At 44.7% G+C, this 19,764-nt stretch overlaps 1 protein-coding gene across 1 annotated transcript; it reads left to right on the forward strand.

Annotated features, from left to right (window-relative positions):
- The first annotated feature begins 7,509 nt into the window (after positions 1–7,509).
- Positions 7,510–13,765, forward strand: LOC134530643 (keratin, type I cytoskeletal 9-like). Its single transcript, XM_063365672.1, has 2 exons — positions 7,510–7,582; positions 12,546–13,765. Exons 1-2 carry the CDS (start codon positions 7,571–7,573, stop codon positions 13,575–13,577), a joined length of 1,044 nt encoding a protein of 347 aa, XP_063221742.1. The 5' UTR covers positions 7,510–7,570; the 3' UTR covers positions 13,578–13,765.
- The last annotated feature ends 5,999 nt before the right edge of the window (positions 13,766–19,764 follow it).

Genomic DNA, 19,764 nt, shown 5'->3' on the forward strand with positions numbered 1-19,764 from the left:
CTTCTCATCTTCGGGATTCCAGATGATTACGGTCCCGTCTGCAGTTCGCCGGCCCTCTATATCCCTGGCGAGGTCTTCCCAATGGCGGTTCCAGGAATACCTCTCGGGCAGGGCTCTCGCACACAGGAGGATGCAGTTATTGTCCTTGGGATATTCACAACATATATGGTCTCAAATACTGAAATTTAGTATTTTCCTACAAATTATGATTGAAAGAAGAGTTTAGCACATTAACGAAAGTATTTAAGTTAACATTAATATTTCTTACAAAGAAATAAGAAGTAAAATTTGGGCTCAGAAGGGGCTATCGCCAGGGACGTCGGAACAAGGGGGGCAGCAGGGGCGAGTCGCCCCCGTGCTGTTATGCATGGGGCGGGGGGGGGGGGGCGAGAGTATCATTTCGCCCCCCTCCTTTTCCCAGAATAAATGTTTGATCCTAGTAGCATTTTTCTCAACCAGTAGTTGCAAACGTTGCATTGATGATCACATTGGTTAGAAAATCAAATTTATGATTGTCAATATACTGTAAAATGATTGCAAATTCCTAGATGGTATTTGATTTAAATTGTACTACATCTATAGTCAGAGTAGTATTTAATACATACTACGTCATAAAATTCTTGGAATGGTATATTTAATATTTTGGTTCGGAAACTCATGAAATAGCATAATTTTGCATCTAAAATACCAAATTTTTCCCCCGCTCTAGGACTGAGGTAAGTGTGACACATCTTTTCGCCCTCTCCTACTTATGAAAACGTTCCGACGTCCCTGGCTATCGCCCCCTGCGCCCTTCCTCCGGAGCCGCGCTTGGGTCTTCTGCGACGAGACTTCTCTCCGCGTGCAGGTCTCCGCCCGGCCTGCCTGTCGCCGGTAGCCGCGACGACCCACCAGCCGGCCAGTGGTCCGCGGACTGCCCTCCCCCCCCCCCCCCCCCCATGAGGCACGGGGCTGGTAGCAGATGGCTCGCGCACCGCCATCCTTCCTACTCCCGCACCCCTGAGAGACAGGCTGCCCGCCGCACCTGACTGTCAGCATGTCTGCCTGCTCGCAGGCGCAGCGCCTCCGCTGTTTGATGGTCGTGTCGTCGGGTCGGTAGAGACGCTCTTGCGCCTCTAGACGGTCTCCAAGCAAATTGTCTAAATAACATACACACAGATCGTGTTACGGATTACTATGTCCATAATTAATTTACAAGAAAAAAAACTCTCAACAAATACATATACACATATATGCTGGCTACCATTTTCCTAGTGCATAAATTCACAATGATACTCAGTTTTAACATTGAATGTTTTTTTTCTGTTATGACATCTGATATTTTGCTATTATTTTAATTATAATATTATTAGTATTACATTTCTATTTTTTCATAATTGACACAAACACACTATGTTTTCAGGAAATTTAACACTAGAAAAAAATAAGCTTTGCTTGAGTGCTAATAGATTTTGAGGTACTTGCGGTATCTTAACTAGATTACCCATATTACGAAAAAAGTAGTATTACAAAATAAAACACAAATATATACAAAAAAATTACTGAAAAATGTGTTATGACAGTCATACGAATACGTCCTTTTACTTTGCACATATTTTCTTCATTTATCAGTTTTTGACGTGACGTCTAATAAATAGATGAACGCCGGCTGCACGCACGAAAAAGTGTCCCGTTACGCACATTGTCCCGTTTCGCTGTCTCCCGTTACGCTCATTTTATATTGCTCTTTGCTAACCTGAACCTCCTAGCATTGCGACCGAGTCCGTGGCGTAATTCTGTTTTCATGCATTTCAATGTAACATTTTCATTGCTCTTTGCTAACCCGTTCCTCCTAGCATTGCTGCAGAGTCCGTGGCGCAAATATATTATTTTTGACTGCATCTTGGTGTTGGGTAAGCCATTTTCCTTCACATCATCCTTGAAACACTCCCATTCGTTTCCTACTTTTCCTATCATCGTCCTATCCTTAACAGAATAACACAGATTGGAAGAAGTTAAATAGCAAACATGTATAAAATTTATAGTTAATATAATCTCTTCGTTAAAGTAATAAACATATTTGAATTAATGAGTGCAAATAAAAGTAAATTTATCAATTAAATTGTAGATTTCATTTCACTCCATCTTTTTATCCATACAAAATAGTGATAATTCAATAAAAATGATTCAATTTTATTCATAAAAGTATGCAATCATTTCATCAATGTTTTATTATCACGTTGTCGCGTTAAACTATCGTCCGTAAACCGACTTTACAGACAACCAATTTTTTTTCCTGAAAGACAGTACGCTCTCTACAAGGAGAGAAGCCAGAATCAAGTTTAAAAGCGAAACGCCGCGGACATCACTTAAATGTTAAAGTGCAGGTGGATTGTAGGTCTCTTCGTTCGGCTTTTTTTTCTAGTGAAAGAGGAAAACGTTAAATTGGGCCGAAACCGGCCGAAGGCAACAAAAACAGCTGCCGACTCAAGTTCAAGGATCGCTCTCAGTGACTGGCCGATCCGAGCAAGAAGAGAGAGAGGCAGTTTCATTAAAGGAATGAAAACCTGCTACGAACCAGAAGAAAAAAATCTAACACAGCCAGGACTATCCAGTTCACTGACCAATGTTTGTAGCCTTTTTTTTAACATTCTGCGTGCAACGTAAATTTGTGAATATAGTTTATTGGATTATTTTTTTCAAAATACCATAAATTTAATTTGCAAATACAGAAAAGTTTTTCTTAAATTTCCTTTGAATTATTAGTGACATCGTGCTAATGTTGCCAAACAAATCACGCTAAAGTCATTAAAACTATACAAATTACTGAATGGTAAAGCCTATACATATATTTACTTTCTGAAAACCTTTAACGATAATCAGCAATCAAACCCATTTTAGAACAAATATATTTTTATATTAAGGTATGTATTTCATAATATTTTATTTTTTTGCAAATGCAAACACCTAATACAAGCTACAATTTTTTAAATATATATATATATATATATATATCGATGTTTAATTACAAGATTAACTTACTAAAGCACTAAATCCATATATTTTAATAAATAACTTGCCAAAAATGTCATGTTGACAGACGTTATAAACAATAATTCATAAATAAGTCCCGTAAATCCATTAAGCCGCAAGAGGAGACTTCAAGGCATGCCTTAAGGGGCCCGCCTCGTCAAGGTGTATGTGTGTTAGTGAGGCGGAATGATAAGCGCGACGCTCGCTGGTAATTCTAGCGCGGTATCGCCTCTAAGCGCAAGGCTCTGAAATGACGCGCAGTCTTCTCGTCGTCAGAGTACAACTGTGAAATTTGAGCGGCGACAGTAACATTATACGGCGGAGAAATGAAGATAAATGTGTAAGCAAGTCCCTTAAGTGCTTTCAAGAATCTGTACCGGGTGTTTTACGCTTAAAAATTACTCTGAAAACATGCGTTTTAGCCATTTTAACTCTTCTGAAAATACAGTTTAAAAACTTAATCCGAAATCAAAAGTACTTTTCAGCCCTCAGCGAACTCTTAAATGCTTTTCGTAAGCAGACCTCCACTCGGATATCTTGAGTAGTTTTGAAACCGTGTTGTTTTTCCCTGATGCTCTGCGCACCGCGTGTGTGCCCGGGTAGGCGGGGGCCTTAAGCGTTGCTTCATGCCCCAATCACAGCTAGCTGGCCGTCTCTGTGTCTGAGCAAGCAGTCAGTGAGCAAATAAGGAGCGATAAACACGAAGAAATACACCTGAAGAATGTCACGAACGGAACCTATTCGCCACGCAGACTTAGTTTTTGAAACCAGTTGAAACACGTCAACTCGGTGGTACCCAGTGCTCTAATAGATGGGCATCTGCCGTGGCGGCAATGGGGGACGCACCACAACGCCGAAATGTCACAACGCCGAAATGCAAAATTGACCACAACGCTGACAGTTAGAAAACTGCTGTTTACCACAACGCCGAATTACCACAACGCCGAAATACACAAACGCCGAAAAATGTCATTGCAGGACAGCCACAAAGGTTAGGTTAGGTTATAATAGGTTAGGTTAGACTAGGTTATATTAGACTAGGTTAGGTTAGACTAGGTTAGGTTAGGCTAAGTTAGGTTGGGCTAGGCTAGGATAGGCTAGGTTAAGTTAGGTTAGGTTAGGTAAGGTTAGGTTTGATTGTGGTATTTCGGCGTTAAGGTACATTTAAGAAACACGCACAAATTCATTCAGTTGTTATTTCTGCCGTCTCTCCTACTGTACCACCCTCTTGTCCTATACTAGATCTGCTGTATCTTCTACTGTACCACCCTCTTGTCTTGTACTAGACCTTCTGTTTCTTCTACTATACCACCCTTTTGTCCTGTACTAGACTTGCTGTCTCTTCTACTGTACCACCCTCTTGTGCAGTAATAAAACTGCTTGTTTAGAGCACGCCAATATGCATCACGCATGACTGAACCCAGGGTGTTCCCTGTGTCCACTCTGGGCTAGTGCAGTGTGCCTTTCTTGCTTGATTGACACTCAGGTATGAGATGCCCTTCGGTACCGCCATAACCTTGGATCCCTTGTTAACATATTACACTTGAGCTTTAATTATCTTAATATATATATAAATCCAATGTCCTGATGTTTGTTTCCAGTGAACTCTTCACCAAGTCAACCGATTTCGATGAAAATTAGCATTTATGTGTAATTTTTTCCAACTTGAGAGATAGGATAGTTTTTATTTCGATTAATGGTCTTAATAATTTATAATTAATAGTAAACTGATTATCAATGTTGATTGGTGTAATTAATCGTAAGTTTCATAAGTCTCAAACAGATGGCGCCTTAAATCAGTTTTTTACAGACAACTGTTGTACTGTCTGACATAAATATCTCATAGATGGCGCTACGTTTCAATTCAAATTTTATTTTTCTCCATGTTGTGCACATTTTAGTTGATTAATGTACTATGAAACCTCGCTTTTTTGAATAATTTTTGATTTTATTCTCACGTGTTTACAATTATTGATATCTATCTTTAGTATTTATTAATAAAATGAACTGTGATTTATTATAAGTAAAGGTAATAAGATTATTTAATAATAAAATAGAATTGACAACGTTATGTTAATCTGTGTTAAATTTTGTCTTTTAAATCATTTCTAAATCACTCAGCCACAGCAACGCGTGGCCGGGTCTGCTAGTAATTGATATAATTTTTTGCTGTGAATTTTCTACTGTGACGTTTGTGGCTACCAATAATATAATTTTTAATTCAATAATATATATAAGATGTGGATACAATATGGGGTTTTAAGTACCACCAACTTGTTGATATGTTATTTGAATGATTCTTGCATTGGGGAACATTGATTTAAAACCTTTTTTTGGACAAGCGCCAATGTTAGTTCACACTGGGTGTCATAGAAAAAAATCCCGAGGAACGGGTAAAGAAAAATTAATACGCGAACACACAGAAAACAAGCTAAATTTGCAGATATCAAATGTAAAATGTAGGTACAGAACAGACAATTCAGTGAAATATTCCGACGAGAATTTGGCAAGAAAATCACTAAATCCAAAAAAAAAAAAAAAAACCTACAACCTTAGAAACACAGGAACACAGCAATGATTCTAACCAGATAATCTGTACAATACACAAACTACGTATACTACGTACAAGTTTAATTTTATTGCTGGTTTCGCATGTGCATCGCCGTATTGTACTAGTGTCGTTTTGATTAAGTCTTTTGTATTATTGTTGGGTTCCTCTTTCGGTCATCGTGGTCTTCAATGTTTCAGTTTGTATTTACTGTTTTTTTGTAGCAACTGTCTTGTCTTCATCAGCTCACTTTGTTCGTCTGTGTTGAGATATTACTTTGACATTTTCTGCCACGGAATTCTCTGTGCTGTCTACACAATAAACATTTGACATCATCTTATTTTGGCTAGTTTCCTGTGTATTAATCTGTCTTTGTCAGCTCTTTCGGTTTTCTGTATGAACTGCAGTGCAGACCAGGAGCCGTGTATGTCCAGAATGAAGTTTGGAATCCATGTTCTTCTCTGCGATGGTGATTGACAGAAAGTTCTACGGTGCCAAGTGACAGATTTAAATCCATGTTCTTCACTGCGATGGTGATTGAGAACGTGCTAAGGTGCCAAGTGACAGATTTAAAGCCATGTCCCCCGCTGCGATGTTGACTGTCAGAACGTGCTACGGTGTCAAGTGACAGAGATTTAAATCCACGTTTTTCACTGTGATGGTGATTGACAGAACGTGCTACGGTGTCAAGTGACAGATTTAAATTCATGTTCTTCACTGCGATGGTGACTGACAGAACGTGCTACGGTGTCAAGTGACCGAGATTTAAATATATGTTCTTCACTGCGATGGTGATTGACAGAACGTGCTACGGTGTCAAGTGACAGAGATTTAAATCCATGTCCCCCACTGCGATGTTGACTGTCAAAACGTGCTATGGTGTCAAGTGACAGCGATTTATATCCATGTTCTTCACTGCAATGGTGATTGACAGAACGTGCTACCGTGTCAAGTGACAGATTTAAATCCATGTTCTTCACTGAGATGGTGACTGACAGAACATGCTACGGTGTCAAGTGACAGAGATTTAAATCCATGTTCTTCACTGCGATGGTGATTGACAGAACTTGCTACGGTGCCAAGTGACAGAGATTTAAATCCATGTTCTTCACTGCGATGGTGATTGACAGAACGTGCTACGGTGCCAAGTGACAGAGATTTAAATCCATGTTCTTCACTGCGATGGTGATTGACAGAACGTGCTACGGTGCCAAGTGACAGAGATTTAAATCCATGTTCTTCACTGTGATGGTGATTGACAGAACGTGCTACGGTGTCAAGTGACAGATTTAAATTCATGTTCTTCACTGCGATGGTGACTGACAGAACGTGCTACGGTGTCAAGTGACCGAGATTTAAATATATGTTCTTCACTGCGATGGTGATTGACAGAACGTGCTACGGTGTCAAGTGACAGAGATTTAAATCCATGTCCCCCACTGCGATGTTGACTGTCAAAACGTGCTATGGTGTCAAGTGACAGCGATTTATATCCATGTTCTTCACTGCAATGGTGATTGACAGAACGTGCTACCGTGTCAAGTGACAGATTTAAATCCATGTTCTTCACTGAGATGGTGACTGACAGAACATGCTACGGTGTCAAGTGACAGAGATTTAAATCCATGTTCTTCACTGCGATGGTGATTGACAGAACGTGCTACGGTGCCAAGTGACAGAGATTTAAATCCATGTTCTTCACTGCGATGGTGATTGACAGAACGTGCTACGGTGCCAAGTGACAGAGATTTAAATCCATGTTCTTCACTGCGATGGTGACTGACAGAACGTGCTGCGGTGTCAGGTGACAGGGATAGTCGAGTAGTTGAGGAGTCGGACGCAGGAGGCGAGGGGACCGCAGTGCGGGGGTGCGGTCGGAAAGTGAGAGGGCTGGCGGCCAGAGAGAGCGCCCGGCTATAAGAGCTGCAGTCCTCCCCACAGGCACCCAGTCCTGCACTCGAGTCCAGAGGTCGCCACACCAGTCCGCCTGCCAGACACCCGCGAGTCGACATGAGGGCCCTGGTGAGTGTTCCCTCCCTCCATAGAGCCCTCCTGGGGGATTCGCCAGGGACCTCTGGGGACCATCAACCCCTACTTCTAGCCACGTCCTGCTTGGGTCTGTCATGTGGCATGCGCGGAGCAGGCACGCTGTTTACATGTTTTATCTTACAATCAACATATTCTTTGAAAAATGGATGTCAAAATATTTCGTTATTAAAAAGGCAAGGAGAAACAGTTAACATATATAGTGCGAATTTTTTTTGGCAAAGTTATGTTCTGTAAAACACATTGTTTTACTTGTTACATAATACAAATGTTTAAGCAATTAGTATATTATATAATTATATTTTAATCGCCTGAAACTCCTTTACTGTGCGGGATAAACAGAGGACTAGATGACTAGAGGAATATAGGAGTAGAGGAATAGAGGACTAGACGACTAGACTAGAGGACTAGACTAGAGTACTAGAGGACTGGAGCAATAGATGAATATAGGACTAGAGGAATACAAGACTAGACCAGAGGACTAGGAGACTGGAAGACCAGATGAATATAGGAGTAGAGGAATAGAGGACAAGAGAACTAGAGGTTTGGGCCAGTGCAGCTCCCTGACGTGGCAGTCACCGTCTGCACGATGGAACTGGTGGCTTGTACCTCGCTCTCTTGGATCTTAACTCACCAAGCCCTTGATGGAATAACCAGGGACGTGAATGGACGAATGAACCAGGGCCTAACGTAACGTCTCGGCCATGCAGGACGACTGGAGTCGACGAGGACGACTAGGAGACCAGGAGCGAACATCCACGGAACGCAGGTCACAGGGCTACGACGCCTCCCTCTTGCAAGTGGTCATGGTCATGCGGGGGCGAGGGTGGTGCCTCGCATCACGAACCTTCCTGCGGGGTCGCTGCACGGCAGACCACTTCCTGGTCTCAGCACCCAGCGCGCGGCTTCCAAACACAACTGTATCACTCCGCGCGACGTGCGAACTTGTACGTCACGGAATAACACAAACTCTTCGACAGGAAAGATCCCACTTCAAGCAATGGTAATGATCGACGATTTGAGAAGAATAACTTGTTCGATAAAAACCGCATGCGTAACTACAAATTCACAGAAAAAAAAACGAGGTAACTCTGTTACAGTAATTATCGTTACAAATTGGTTGTATTTCATTTCCATTTGTTTCGTTTCAGATTATTTTTGATTGTTTCACTTTGATATAAAGAGTCATGTATTATTTCCATATATTTCTATCTTCTGTTTTTTTATATTTATATCGTTACAATTCGAAAGATCTATATATTGAAATTTCAAGATAATTAGCTCTCTCAACGGAAGCGCGTTTCGGTCGAGGCAACACGCGTGAAACCGACGCGCACACATATTTTGACTCGCAAGCGCGAGGAGTGCTGGCTCGAGCCCAGACACGCTTCTGTCCTCGCAGACGTGACCCGGTCGCTAACGAGCTCTCAGATGGCCTCCGGAGACCCGACGTCTTCCTCCGTGGCCTCGGGGCGACGCACTCCACCGCAACTGTTCTTCTCGCAGGTCATTGTTCAGTCAGGACATATAATTATTATTATAACGGGGACGCACCACAACGCCGAAATGCCAAAATTGACCACAACGCCGACAGCTAGAAAACTGCTGTGTACCACAACGCCGAATTACCACAAAGCCGAAATACACTAACGCCGAAAAATGTCATTACAGGACTGCCACAAAGGTTAGGTTAGGTTAGACTAGGTTATGTTTTAGACTAGATTAGGTTTTAGACTAGGTTAGGTTAGGCTAGGTTAGGTTAGATTAGGCTAGGTTAGACTAGGTTAAGTTAGGTTAGGTTATATTACGCTAGGTTAGGTTATGTTAGATAAGGTTAGGTTTGATTGTGGTATTTCAGCGTTAAGGTACATTTAAGAAACACACACAAATTCATTCAGTTGTTATTTCGGCGTTGTGGTACACAGCAGTTTTCTAGCTGTCGTCGTTGTGGTCAATTTCGACATTCGGCGTTATGGTATTTCGGCGTTGTGGTAACGACCCTATTATAAATTGCAGTCGATAACAAAGGTACATTCACTGAGTATTACTTGTTTAATAATGATTCATCCTGATTTAAAACATTGCAATGTTCGCACGCTTTCACGGCCATTGTCTGAAGTAGCTCGGCTTCTGGGTTGTAGCCGTGTCCTTGGCAAACAGTTCACCACCGTTTCGGTCGACATTGCAGTCGCCATCATCAGTGAGCAGATACTTATTGGTAGGTACTGATGATGGCGACTGCAATGTCGACCGAAACGTCGGTGAAATATTTTCCAAGGACACGGCTACAACCCAGAAGCCAAGCTACTTCATTTTAAACATTGTATTTCCGGTAATATATATATATATATATATATATATTTAATATACCCGTTGAAAAGTGGAATACGATATTCTAGAAATTGTGAACCAACGATTGGCTACTTTTTTTTTAACTAGCTATTTAGTTTTACTCTTTGTCTTCAACATTATGGAACGCAAACCTCCACCCGTCTGCGAAACAACATGGACACATTGCAAGTCAGCTGGTGTGAAAACTGAACGTTGAGATTAATCTTTTCGCATCAAATGTTTACAACCAGTCAAGCGTCTCTCAAATCCTGACCAGAAACAGACAATAATTTCACGTCTAGTTAAGACTAGGGTAGCTCTATTCAAAGTCGTGGAACCTTCACACTCGAGTCCAGCATGCACTGGTCGGGGCATTGATCAGGGTCAATATCACGAGACACTCCGTGAGCTGTATCACCGGGCACGCTGTTCAGGAATATCGATACATCAAAGTTTATCGACTCAAATGCGTGCAATGAAGAAGTTTCTCTTTTCGAGCTCAAAGCTGGTTTTTGTGTAGCTACTTAACCTTTGCAATTAAGAGTGCATTGATAAACCACATAGCACATCTATATCGTTATACAGGGTAGGTATCTACAGTCCTTAAAGATCCGTCATTTTCAAAATTGTTATCTAAGGACCCCTAGAACTCCTAAAGTAGTAACTATATATGTAACAATTGTGGCATGTTGTCAAATTATTTTAAACAAAAATGCACTCTTAGAGACAAACGTTTATGTATGTGAAGCATCTGTTGAGAGTCTTTCGCCAAATACAGACTATTACTAAGACATTGAGTTGTTTATCAAGTGTAATGCGACCAAGAATTAGAGAAAGTATAAATTAAAATATTTTCAGTGTTCACTAATGATTTCGATTTTGAGTAAGGCAACATTTAAATTGGAATAGTTTAGTTGTAAAAACAATTGTGACTTTTTAAATTTTTATCTTCAGAAAGACTGCAACTAGACGAATTAGGAATATGTTTTACTTAAAATTATAAATGTAACTACACATATCGTTTTTTAGGATCATACACACAATTTAATTTCGGGTTTAATTTGTAGTTCTTTCCATTTGTTGGTGGGAATGATACATTTTTCAGAATTTCAGAGGAGGCGATATACATTCCTCCCTTCATATGTGTTTTGTTGCTATGGATTTTGATAGGTACTCAAAATGTTTTCAAAACGTCCCCAGTTTTTGGACTATAGAGGAGTACGAACCCTGTGCTGCCTTGGGCACACCATGGGTCCATAACCTGGCCGGTGTCATCATTCGAGACAAACTTTGATCGGTGGCAACCGGAACCAGAGAAGAAACAAAAAAATTATACCTCAGGGGCATTACGTCCCCAAGGAATCCACACCTCGTGGAGAGTGAGAGATCCTCAGGTGTGACCAGAGCCGCCCTGGCCGAGAACGGTGGGGGAGGGAAGACAGAAGCTTCACGATAACTTCGTCTCCCATCATACAAGTCCAAACTCACACAGCCCCTACCAACCGCACGTGAGAGAACACACTTGCAACAATAGGGGCATCATTATCAACCAAGAAAGAATGTGTGTTTTGGATGAGGATATGAGAAAATTAAGTCCATAAAGTACAACAGAAATGTTCAATACACTTACTGACCTCAGTAACTGTGACATAATAATCTGCATTTAATAACAGTTTTGCAGGAACACTTACATGCAGCGTCCAGCCCAGCTTACAGTTGTTCCTGAATGAACAGTGTTGAAGGGTTGAAGGCACACAATTCACGTGTGTTCCTCCGTGGATCCACTCCTCAGGGATGGTGACCCTCCTCAGATCACTTGGCGCTCACGGTGCATCTTGGCACCACCCTGGCTTGGCTGGTCTAGTGTGGACCAGAGTGGCCAGGCTCTGGTGGTGTGTTCTTCCTCCCCCCTCTTCCCCTGGTGATGGCAGGCACCCTCGGTTGTGACCTCCCAGGGAATCGCAAGGCAGAGAAGCTCTTGTGTGCCTGGCTCTGATGAAACAACAGGATGGTCAACAATTACATCAAACATGAGGAGGTGGTGGCCAAACAGAATAATAGTGTCCAAACAAGGAATAGCTTTTTACATAAAATACTCCTGTGCCAGTATTTCGCCTATTATTTTTACCCCCACACATGTATTCAAAAAAGAGAAACAATGATGTAAAAATAAAAAAGGGATTCTTTCGGGCTTAATACAGCTATCATTATAGTTCAGTCAGCCTCCTTGGCTGAGTACCTATGTTCACACATAGGTAAGTCATACTGAAAAATTTTACTGCCCCTTTCAGTGTTAATATGTTTCATTGGTCATTTATTGCACTCAGGTCAGTAAAATAACTTTTATAGTTAATTATTATTTTAGTTTTCATATGACTGCTTGGTTTTTATAAACATAATAAAAGTGTCGATTTGTCCTCTGACAAACGTCTCGAGCCAATACAAATAAATTTGTGGCATTTTAATGAAGTGAACTTGTGTTAGTATAGCTTTGTATGCGATAAAAACAGATGAACTTGTTGAGTGAACAGTTTGCTGCTGGTTTGACTGAACGACGGAGAGGAGAGACCACGTGAGCGCGCCGACTCTGACGAGGCTGTGCTTGCAGATGCTGCTGAGCCTGGCGGCGTGCGCGCTGGCGGACTCCTCCACCACCACCGAGAAGGCCCAGGAGGCCACCACCAAGGCCAACATCGGCAAGCGCACCGTCAACTACGGCGGCTTCGGCGGCTTCGGCGGCTTCGGCCAGGGCCTGGGGCAGAGCTACGGGGGGTTCGGCGGCTTCGGGCAGGGCCTGGGGCTCAACTACGGGGGCCTGGGCGCCGCCAGCAGTCTGCAGCCCCTGGTGCTGGGCGCAGGTCACGGCCTGGGCCAAGGACTCCTCCTGGGCGGCCAGAGCCTGGGTCAGCCCCTGGTTCTCCAGGGCGCCGGTCTGGGCGGGTACTCCGCCCCGCTGGCCTTCTCCTCGGGATCCAGGCTGGGTCCCGTCACCTTCGGCGCGCACGGCGGCGGGTCTGCCGCCGCCGCCTCTCTGCAGGCCTTCGCCGTGCCCAGCAGCTCAGGCGTGTCATCCGCGTCCTTCGCCCCCAGCCTGGGCAGCTACCCCGCCTCCGCCGGCCTCGGCTACTACGGCAGCGCCAGCTACTCGTCCCCGAGCCTCAGCGCTGCCAGTCTGGGCAGCTACTCGTCTCCTAGCCTCAGCGCCGCCAGTCTGGGCAGCTACTCGTCTCCTAGCCTCAGCGCCGCCAGTCTGGGCAGCTACTCGTCTCCTAGCCTCAGTGCCGCCAGCCTTGGTAGCTACTCCTCGTCCCCGAGCCTCGGCGCCGCCAGCCTTGGTAGCTACTCGTCGTCACCGAGCCATGGTTCCGCCAGTCTTGGCAGCTACTCGTCTCCCAGCAGCAGCTACTCATCTCCGAGCATCAGCAGCGGCAGCTACTCGTCCCCCAGCAGCAGCTACTCGGGCAGCTACTCGTCCCCGAGCATCAGTTCCGCCAGTCTCGGCAGCTACTCATCCCCGAGTAGCAGCTACTCGTCTCCCAGCAGCAGCTACTCGGGCGGCTACTCGTCGCCCGCGAGTAGCTACAGCGCGGCGGACAGCAGCTACAGCAGCAGCAGCAGCAAGGGTGGCTACTCGCGGTAACAACTGCCAACACTCGCTCACTTCACTCCTCGCTCAAGAACTCCCATCTAACCATCCTTACCATCCTCGCCACCATCACCTCCACAACTGACTGTCCACCAACAAATCAACCAAACCTAGTGTAGTGCTTTTGTATTTTTTTGTTGCATACTGTTGTTGTTGTTAAATAAATTTTTATAGTAAAACTACACTGTTTGACTTTTATTGTGCTTCTTTCAACTTTTAAGCCTGAATGGTTGAGTAAGTTTTGCATAAAGAACACCAAACCGAGAGGCCATTCAAGTAGTTAGCTACCACACTATTTGAGCCTACGAGCACAGTTATCATGGTAATTTTATGAAGCAATTCCCCATGATGAGCCTACAAACTATAATCAGCCTTAAAAATGCTTGAAGCATTTTTGCCATTGCAAGCAAAGTTCGAGCTTACAGCAAGCTTTCCACATGCAAACACGCTCGAATATGTTTTAATACAGATCAGCATTGGCAGGCTTTAGTATCCGGTCTAACTCAAGACGATGTACAGACTTGACTCAAGCCAGTATGTGTAGGCTGTTAGCTTAAGCTGCGAGGGTGCTTTAAGCTCGAAGGTCTGAAAGCAAGCTGATAACTAACGTGGGAACACGGCACCGAACCAAGCAGACTGCCGATGAGCAGTCGTCGGGCCGAGAAGCATGTCAGTTCAGTTGGCACCACTGGGGATCTAACTGTGCCGCCGACCTGCTCTCCGGTACTCTAGATACTGTGGCCAACATCACCCAGTGTCCGGCCTACTGAGAGGATTTAGGACTTCGCAGTTCCAACGGCCTCGCGTTAACTAAAGAATTTCCAAAAATTAACTTTGATCAAAGCAAGTGATGCCCCATGAAACAATTCGGGCACATGTTAGACGTCATGTTTCATACGACCTTGTCATCGGATCAACCTCGTCATTGGCTGTTTTTTTGTGCGAACAGCCACGTACTTGGCCAGAGTGGTTTTCAAGTGTAAGGAAGGAATGTTTTAGGAATAGCAGCTTGTCTCATCTTCACTCACAACCCCAGGTCCTAGAGATGATCCCCTCTCAGCAGCAGAGGCAACGTGCAGGCTCGCCTGGCGGTGAAAGAGGCGCTCCCAGCACAGCTGAGCGTGCCTGGGAGACTGGCCCAGAGAGGCTGGGCCGGACGCCAGCTGGAGGTAAGCGACCGGGCTGGCCCACGGTCGAGGCCACTTTCCCCGCCGGAGGTCAGCTCTCGCTCTCTGGACATCGGCCAAAAGCGCCAGCCCCGGACAGTGGCGGATACACGATGTTATTCGGGGTAGTGTGGGGGGGGGGGGTGGGTTTAGATTAAAATAGACAACAAATTTTACATATGTACTAAAAAAAAACCTTACATTACTATTGACACATAAACACTGAACATATGGACATACAGAAGTAACCGTAGGCGACGCGACTTCTCACGCAGGTGAAACTGCAGGTGCTGTAACACCTCACTTTGCATTCTGCCTTCACTGGTATTTTCCACATTCCTTTCCAGCTTCGGGGGGGGGGGGGTAGGGGGAGGGGAAGGATGGATACATCTCACCTATTCATCCCTTCGTCCACCAGTGTTGACGCGCCATTTACAAAACCGCTCAAAAATACAAGTTTTGTTGTATGGTTTCATTTTTAACACCTGTTTTTTTTTTTCGGACAGATCAAGATACTGAAATTGATGATTTCACGTGCATTTTTATGTATGAAAATTGTTTGGAAACATTATATTTAGTGGTGTAGAGAACTGAAGGGAACCTTTATTTCTAATATTATATTTGAAAGATTTATGCAATGGGAGTGCATGACTTGATGTAAGCTTTTGGACATACGCCATTGCTAAGCTATGCATTGTTTTCGTACCATGTGCGTCACTGCCTGAGGACGGGAGCAGATAGCAGTTCCCGAAACGTCGCTTGCTTTATTTCTAATGTTCCATAGTGAAGTCATAGACGCGCGGTACCTGCGAGGAGACTGCACGTCGCTCCTGTGCCTGACGCGTAGAGGCGAAGGGGCTTGTGAAGCGCTGACAGGTGTCGCCCTTATCGCCCTCGCAGCTCCAAAAGCTCGAGTGCCCAGCCAGGCAACTACCTCGAGGCGAGACAGGAACTGCAATACGCCATCTTACTTTCAACAGTTCGAGACCATACAAACGTTTCATCGTTCAATTCTCAAAGAAATGACTCCGTAAAGGCCAAGTATACAATTTGATGAAATACACGAAATTAATAGCGACTGGTTGAAACAAATAGTTTACCCACATGAAGAAACTTGCGTTTATAATTTTTGGATACAGGTTTCTAAAATGACCACAGTCATAGTAATAATGTTAATGGACATTACTTTATGGTCTGTGAGGAATCTGTTAATGTGCGAGTCTGCCAATTTTCAATGTTTAACATTAAAAATTGTTATGGAATAAAAATAGTTGAAACCAGCATGAAGTATTTCGGGGCTTATGTCTCCCCTTTAACGCCGCTACATCCAGTCCGTCAGAGACGTCTGGGGCATAGGACGAAGGGGGAGAATCAAGCACTGGCCGGGTGGGAGGGGGAAAGGGAAGTCCCGCCGAACACGGCAACGTCCGCCTCGTCTCTCACTTGTGAAGGACCCAGGGTTGATCGCCCCGAAGACCGAGCCCTGGTGGCCCTGGTGCAGTGGAGGGGTGTGTGCGGGTGACGTCACCGCAGCAGGGTGTGCTATAGCTTGGGACCGGAAAAATTCGCGGGTTCAATGACCTACAGGATGAACTCCATGGTTCTACGTACACTCGGTCAAATGTCACCCACTCATTGGCTGCTGTCTTGTGAGACGTCCCAACGTAGCAGCCTGTGATTCGATAAGGCTTTGGTCGGGTGTTTCTCACTGGCCCAGAGTCATCCAGGTGCGTTGTGAGCCAATGACAGAGGCAGCACTGAGGTATAACTATTTGTGTTTTAGCCTATCACGAAATGAATTCGGGAATTTTTCCGGTCTCTAGGTATAGCGGCAGTGCGACCCCGAGGTCCAACTGCGAGACAGGACTCGAACCAGGGCCGCCGGGTGAACTACTGTGGTTAGGTTACGGAGGTAATTTATAGTTAAAGGGTATTCATTGAGGGGTTTGATGCAAAAAACCAGTCAAGTCCACTTTCGGTCAAATAGGAGTATGTGTTACGTCTCTTCTGACGCAAGAACCAGATCTGTGCGGACTTATCTGAATGGGATATGGCTGTTTAGAATGAACCCTGTTATGTGTTTGGATCAGGAATCAAACTTTGTTACTCAAAAATGTACTATTATATGGATTTAACTTGTTCTTACAGCAAACCCCTCAATTTTTAAGAAGTTTGGTTATTATTATTAGGTGTTTGGCCATAATTTGATAAATAATATAACGGATATATTTTTTGAATTTTTAAAAATTTAAATTTATTAGATAATATCGTGCGGATTAACATTAAGGGATTTGGCACCGCCATCTTAGATTTTTTTTCCATATCTTGCCATAATTCTAATTTTGAAATTTGTATCCCAATTTTTGACACGTCAAGGCATATATAGTATCTGCCAGATTTTGTGTACCTTGTTGAAACCGCATATTTATAACAAGCTCCAGTCTGTAAGTTCCACAAGGAAATTATTTATTACTTCACGGGGGCGACTACGACTATCTTGATGTACGCTTTTGGAAATACGCCATTGCCAAGCATATGTACGTCTGTAGAAGAAAACTTCAAAAAATCCAAAAGACAAAAACACAAATTACGCAATAAAATTGCTGTTGTCAACAGGATATAAACACCACATAATATTCCATAACAGGAATATGGTCAAAAAACAAAGAAAAACAAAGAAAAATGGACTAAGAGAACGAAAAAACCCCCACAAATGATGACAGCTCAAAAAAATTGAACACAAAAATAAATTCAGCACAGTAGTTGAAACGAGACAAAAACACGACAAAACGAAAAGGAGAAACAAACACAATAGTTTTCCAAAACAGAAACAAGCGACGTTTGTCCAAAAGATTACATCAAGCCATGCACTCCCATTGCACAAATCTTTCAAAGATAATACTACGACTATCATGATAGTCACACCAGTTCACAAGTGATTATTTCCAAAAGCTAATTATTACGCACGCGGTATCAAAATATTTAAAATTACAAGTTGGCGAGGCTTAATCCCCTTCGATATTCTGGTGAAGTTTGTTGTAAGTTGATTGTCTGTGCAGTTTGCCCGTGCTACAACAGTTTTAGAAATTTGAACTTAATATGTAAAGATGCTGCTTGCGTCGCACCATACGGCGCGTCCAATCAGGGCGCTCATGTGCCGTCACTAACAGCCTTGCTACTGGCTCGTGGTCCGCGAAGGTCAGCCGGACCATGCCTATAACGAGTGGCTCCCACCCTACCATGCCTATATCGAGTGACTCCCACCCTACCATGCCTATAACGAGGGACTCCCACCCTACCATGCCTATAACGAGGAACTCCCACCCTACCATGCCTATAACGAGGGACTCCCACCCTACCATGCCTAAAACGAGGGACTCCCACCCTACCATGCCTATAACGAGGGGCTCCCACCCTACCATGCCTATAACGAGGGACTCCCACCCTACCATGCCTATAACGAGTGGCTCCCACCCTACCATGCCTATAACGAGGGACTCCCACCCTACCATGCCTATAACGAGGGGCTCCCACCCTACAATGCCTATAACGAGGGACTCCCACCTTACCATGCCTATAACGAAGGACTCCCACCCTACAATGCCTATAACGAGGGACTCCCACCCTACCATGCCTATAACGAGGGGCTCCCACCCTACCATGCCTATAACGAGGGACTCCCACCCTACAATGCCTATAACGAGGGACTCCCACCCTACAATGCCTATGACGAGTGGCTCCCACCCTACAATGCCTATAACGAGTGGCTCCCACCCTACCATGCCTATAACGAGGGTCTCCCACCCTACAATGCCTATAACGAGGGACTCCCACCCTACAATGCCTATAACGAGGGACTCCCACCCTACCATGCCTATAACGAGGGGCTCCCACCCTACAATGCCTATAACGAGGGACTCCCACCCTACAATGCCTATAACGAGTGGCTCCCACCCTACAATGCCTATAACGAGGGACTCCCACCCTACAATGCCTATGACGAGTGGCTCCCACCCTACAATGCCTATAACGAGTGGCTCCCACCCTACCATGCCTATAACGAGGGGCTCCCACCCTACAATGCCTATAACGAGGGACTCCCACCCTACAATGCCTATAACGAGGGACTCCCACCCTACCATGCCTATAACGAGGGGCTCCCACCCTACAATGCCTATAACGAGGGACTCCCACCCTACAATGCCTATGACGAGTGACTCCCACCCTACAATGCCTATAACGAGGGACTCCCACCCTACCATGCCTATAACGAGGGGCTCCCACCCTACAATGCCTATAACGAGGGACTCCCACCCTACAATGCCTATGACGAGTGACTCCCACCCTACAATGCCTATAACGAGTGGCTCCCACCCTACCATGCCTATAACGAGGGACTCCCACCCTACCATGCCTATAACGAGGGACTCCCACCCTACCATGCCTATAACGAGGGGCTCCCACCCTACAATGCCTATAACGAGGGACTCCCACCCTACAATGCCTATGACGAGTGACTCCCACCCTACCATGCCTATAACGAGGGACTCCCACCCTACCATGCCTATAACGAGGGACTCCCACCCTACAATGCCTATAACGAGGGACTCCCACCCTACAATGCCTATAACGAGGGACTCCCACCCTACCATGCCTATAACGAGGGGCTCCCACCCTACAATGGCTATAACGAGGGACTCCCACCCTACAATGCCTATAACGAGGGGCTCCCACCCTACAATGCCTATAACGAGGGACTCCCACCCTACAATGCCTATAACGAGGGACTCCCACCCTACCATGCCTATAACGAGGGACTCCCACCATACCATGCCTATAACGAGGGACTCCCACCCTACAATGCCTATGACGAGTGACTCCCACCCTACAATGCCTATAACGAGTGACTCCCACCCTACAATGCCTATGACGAGTGGCTCCCACCCTACAATGCCTATAACGAGGGACTCCCACCCTACAATGCCTATAACGAGGGACTCCCACCCTACAATGCC

This window comes from Bacillus rossius, chromosome 1 (assembly GCF_032445375.1).
Source record: "Bacillus rossius redtenbacheri isolate Brsri chromosome 1, Brsri_v3, whole genome shotgun sequence".
Lineage (NCBI taxonomy): Eukaryota > Metazoa > Arthropoda > Insecta > Phasmatodea > Bacillidae > Bacillus > Bacillus rossius.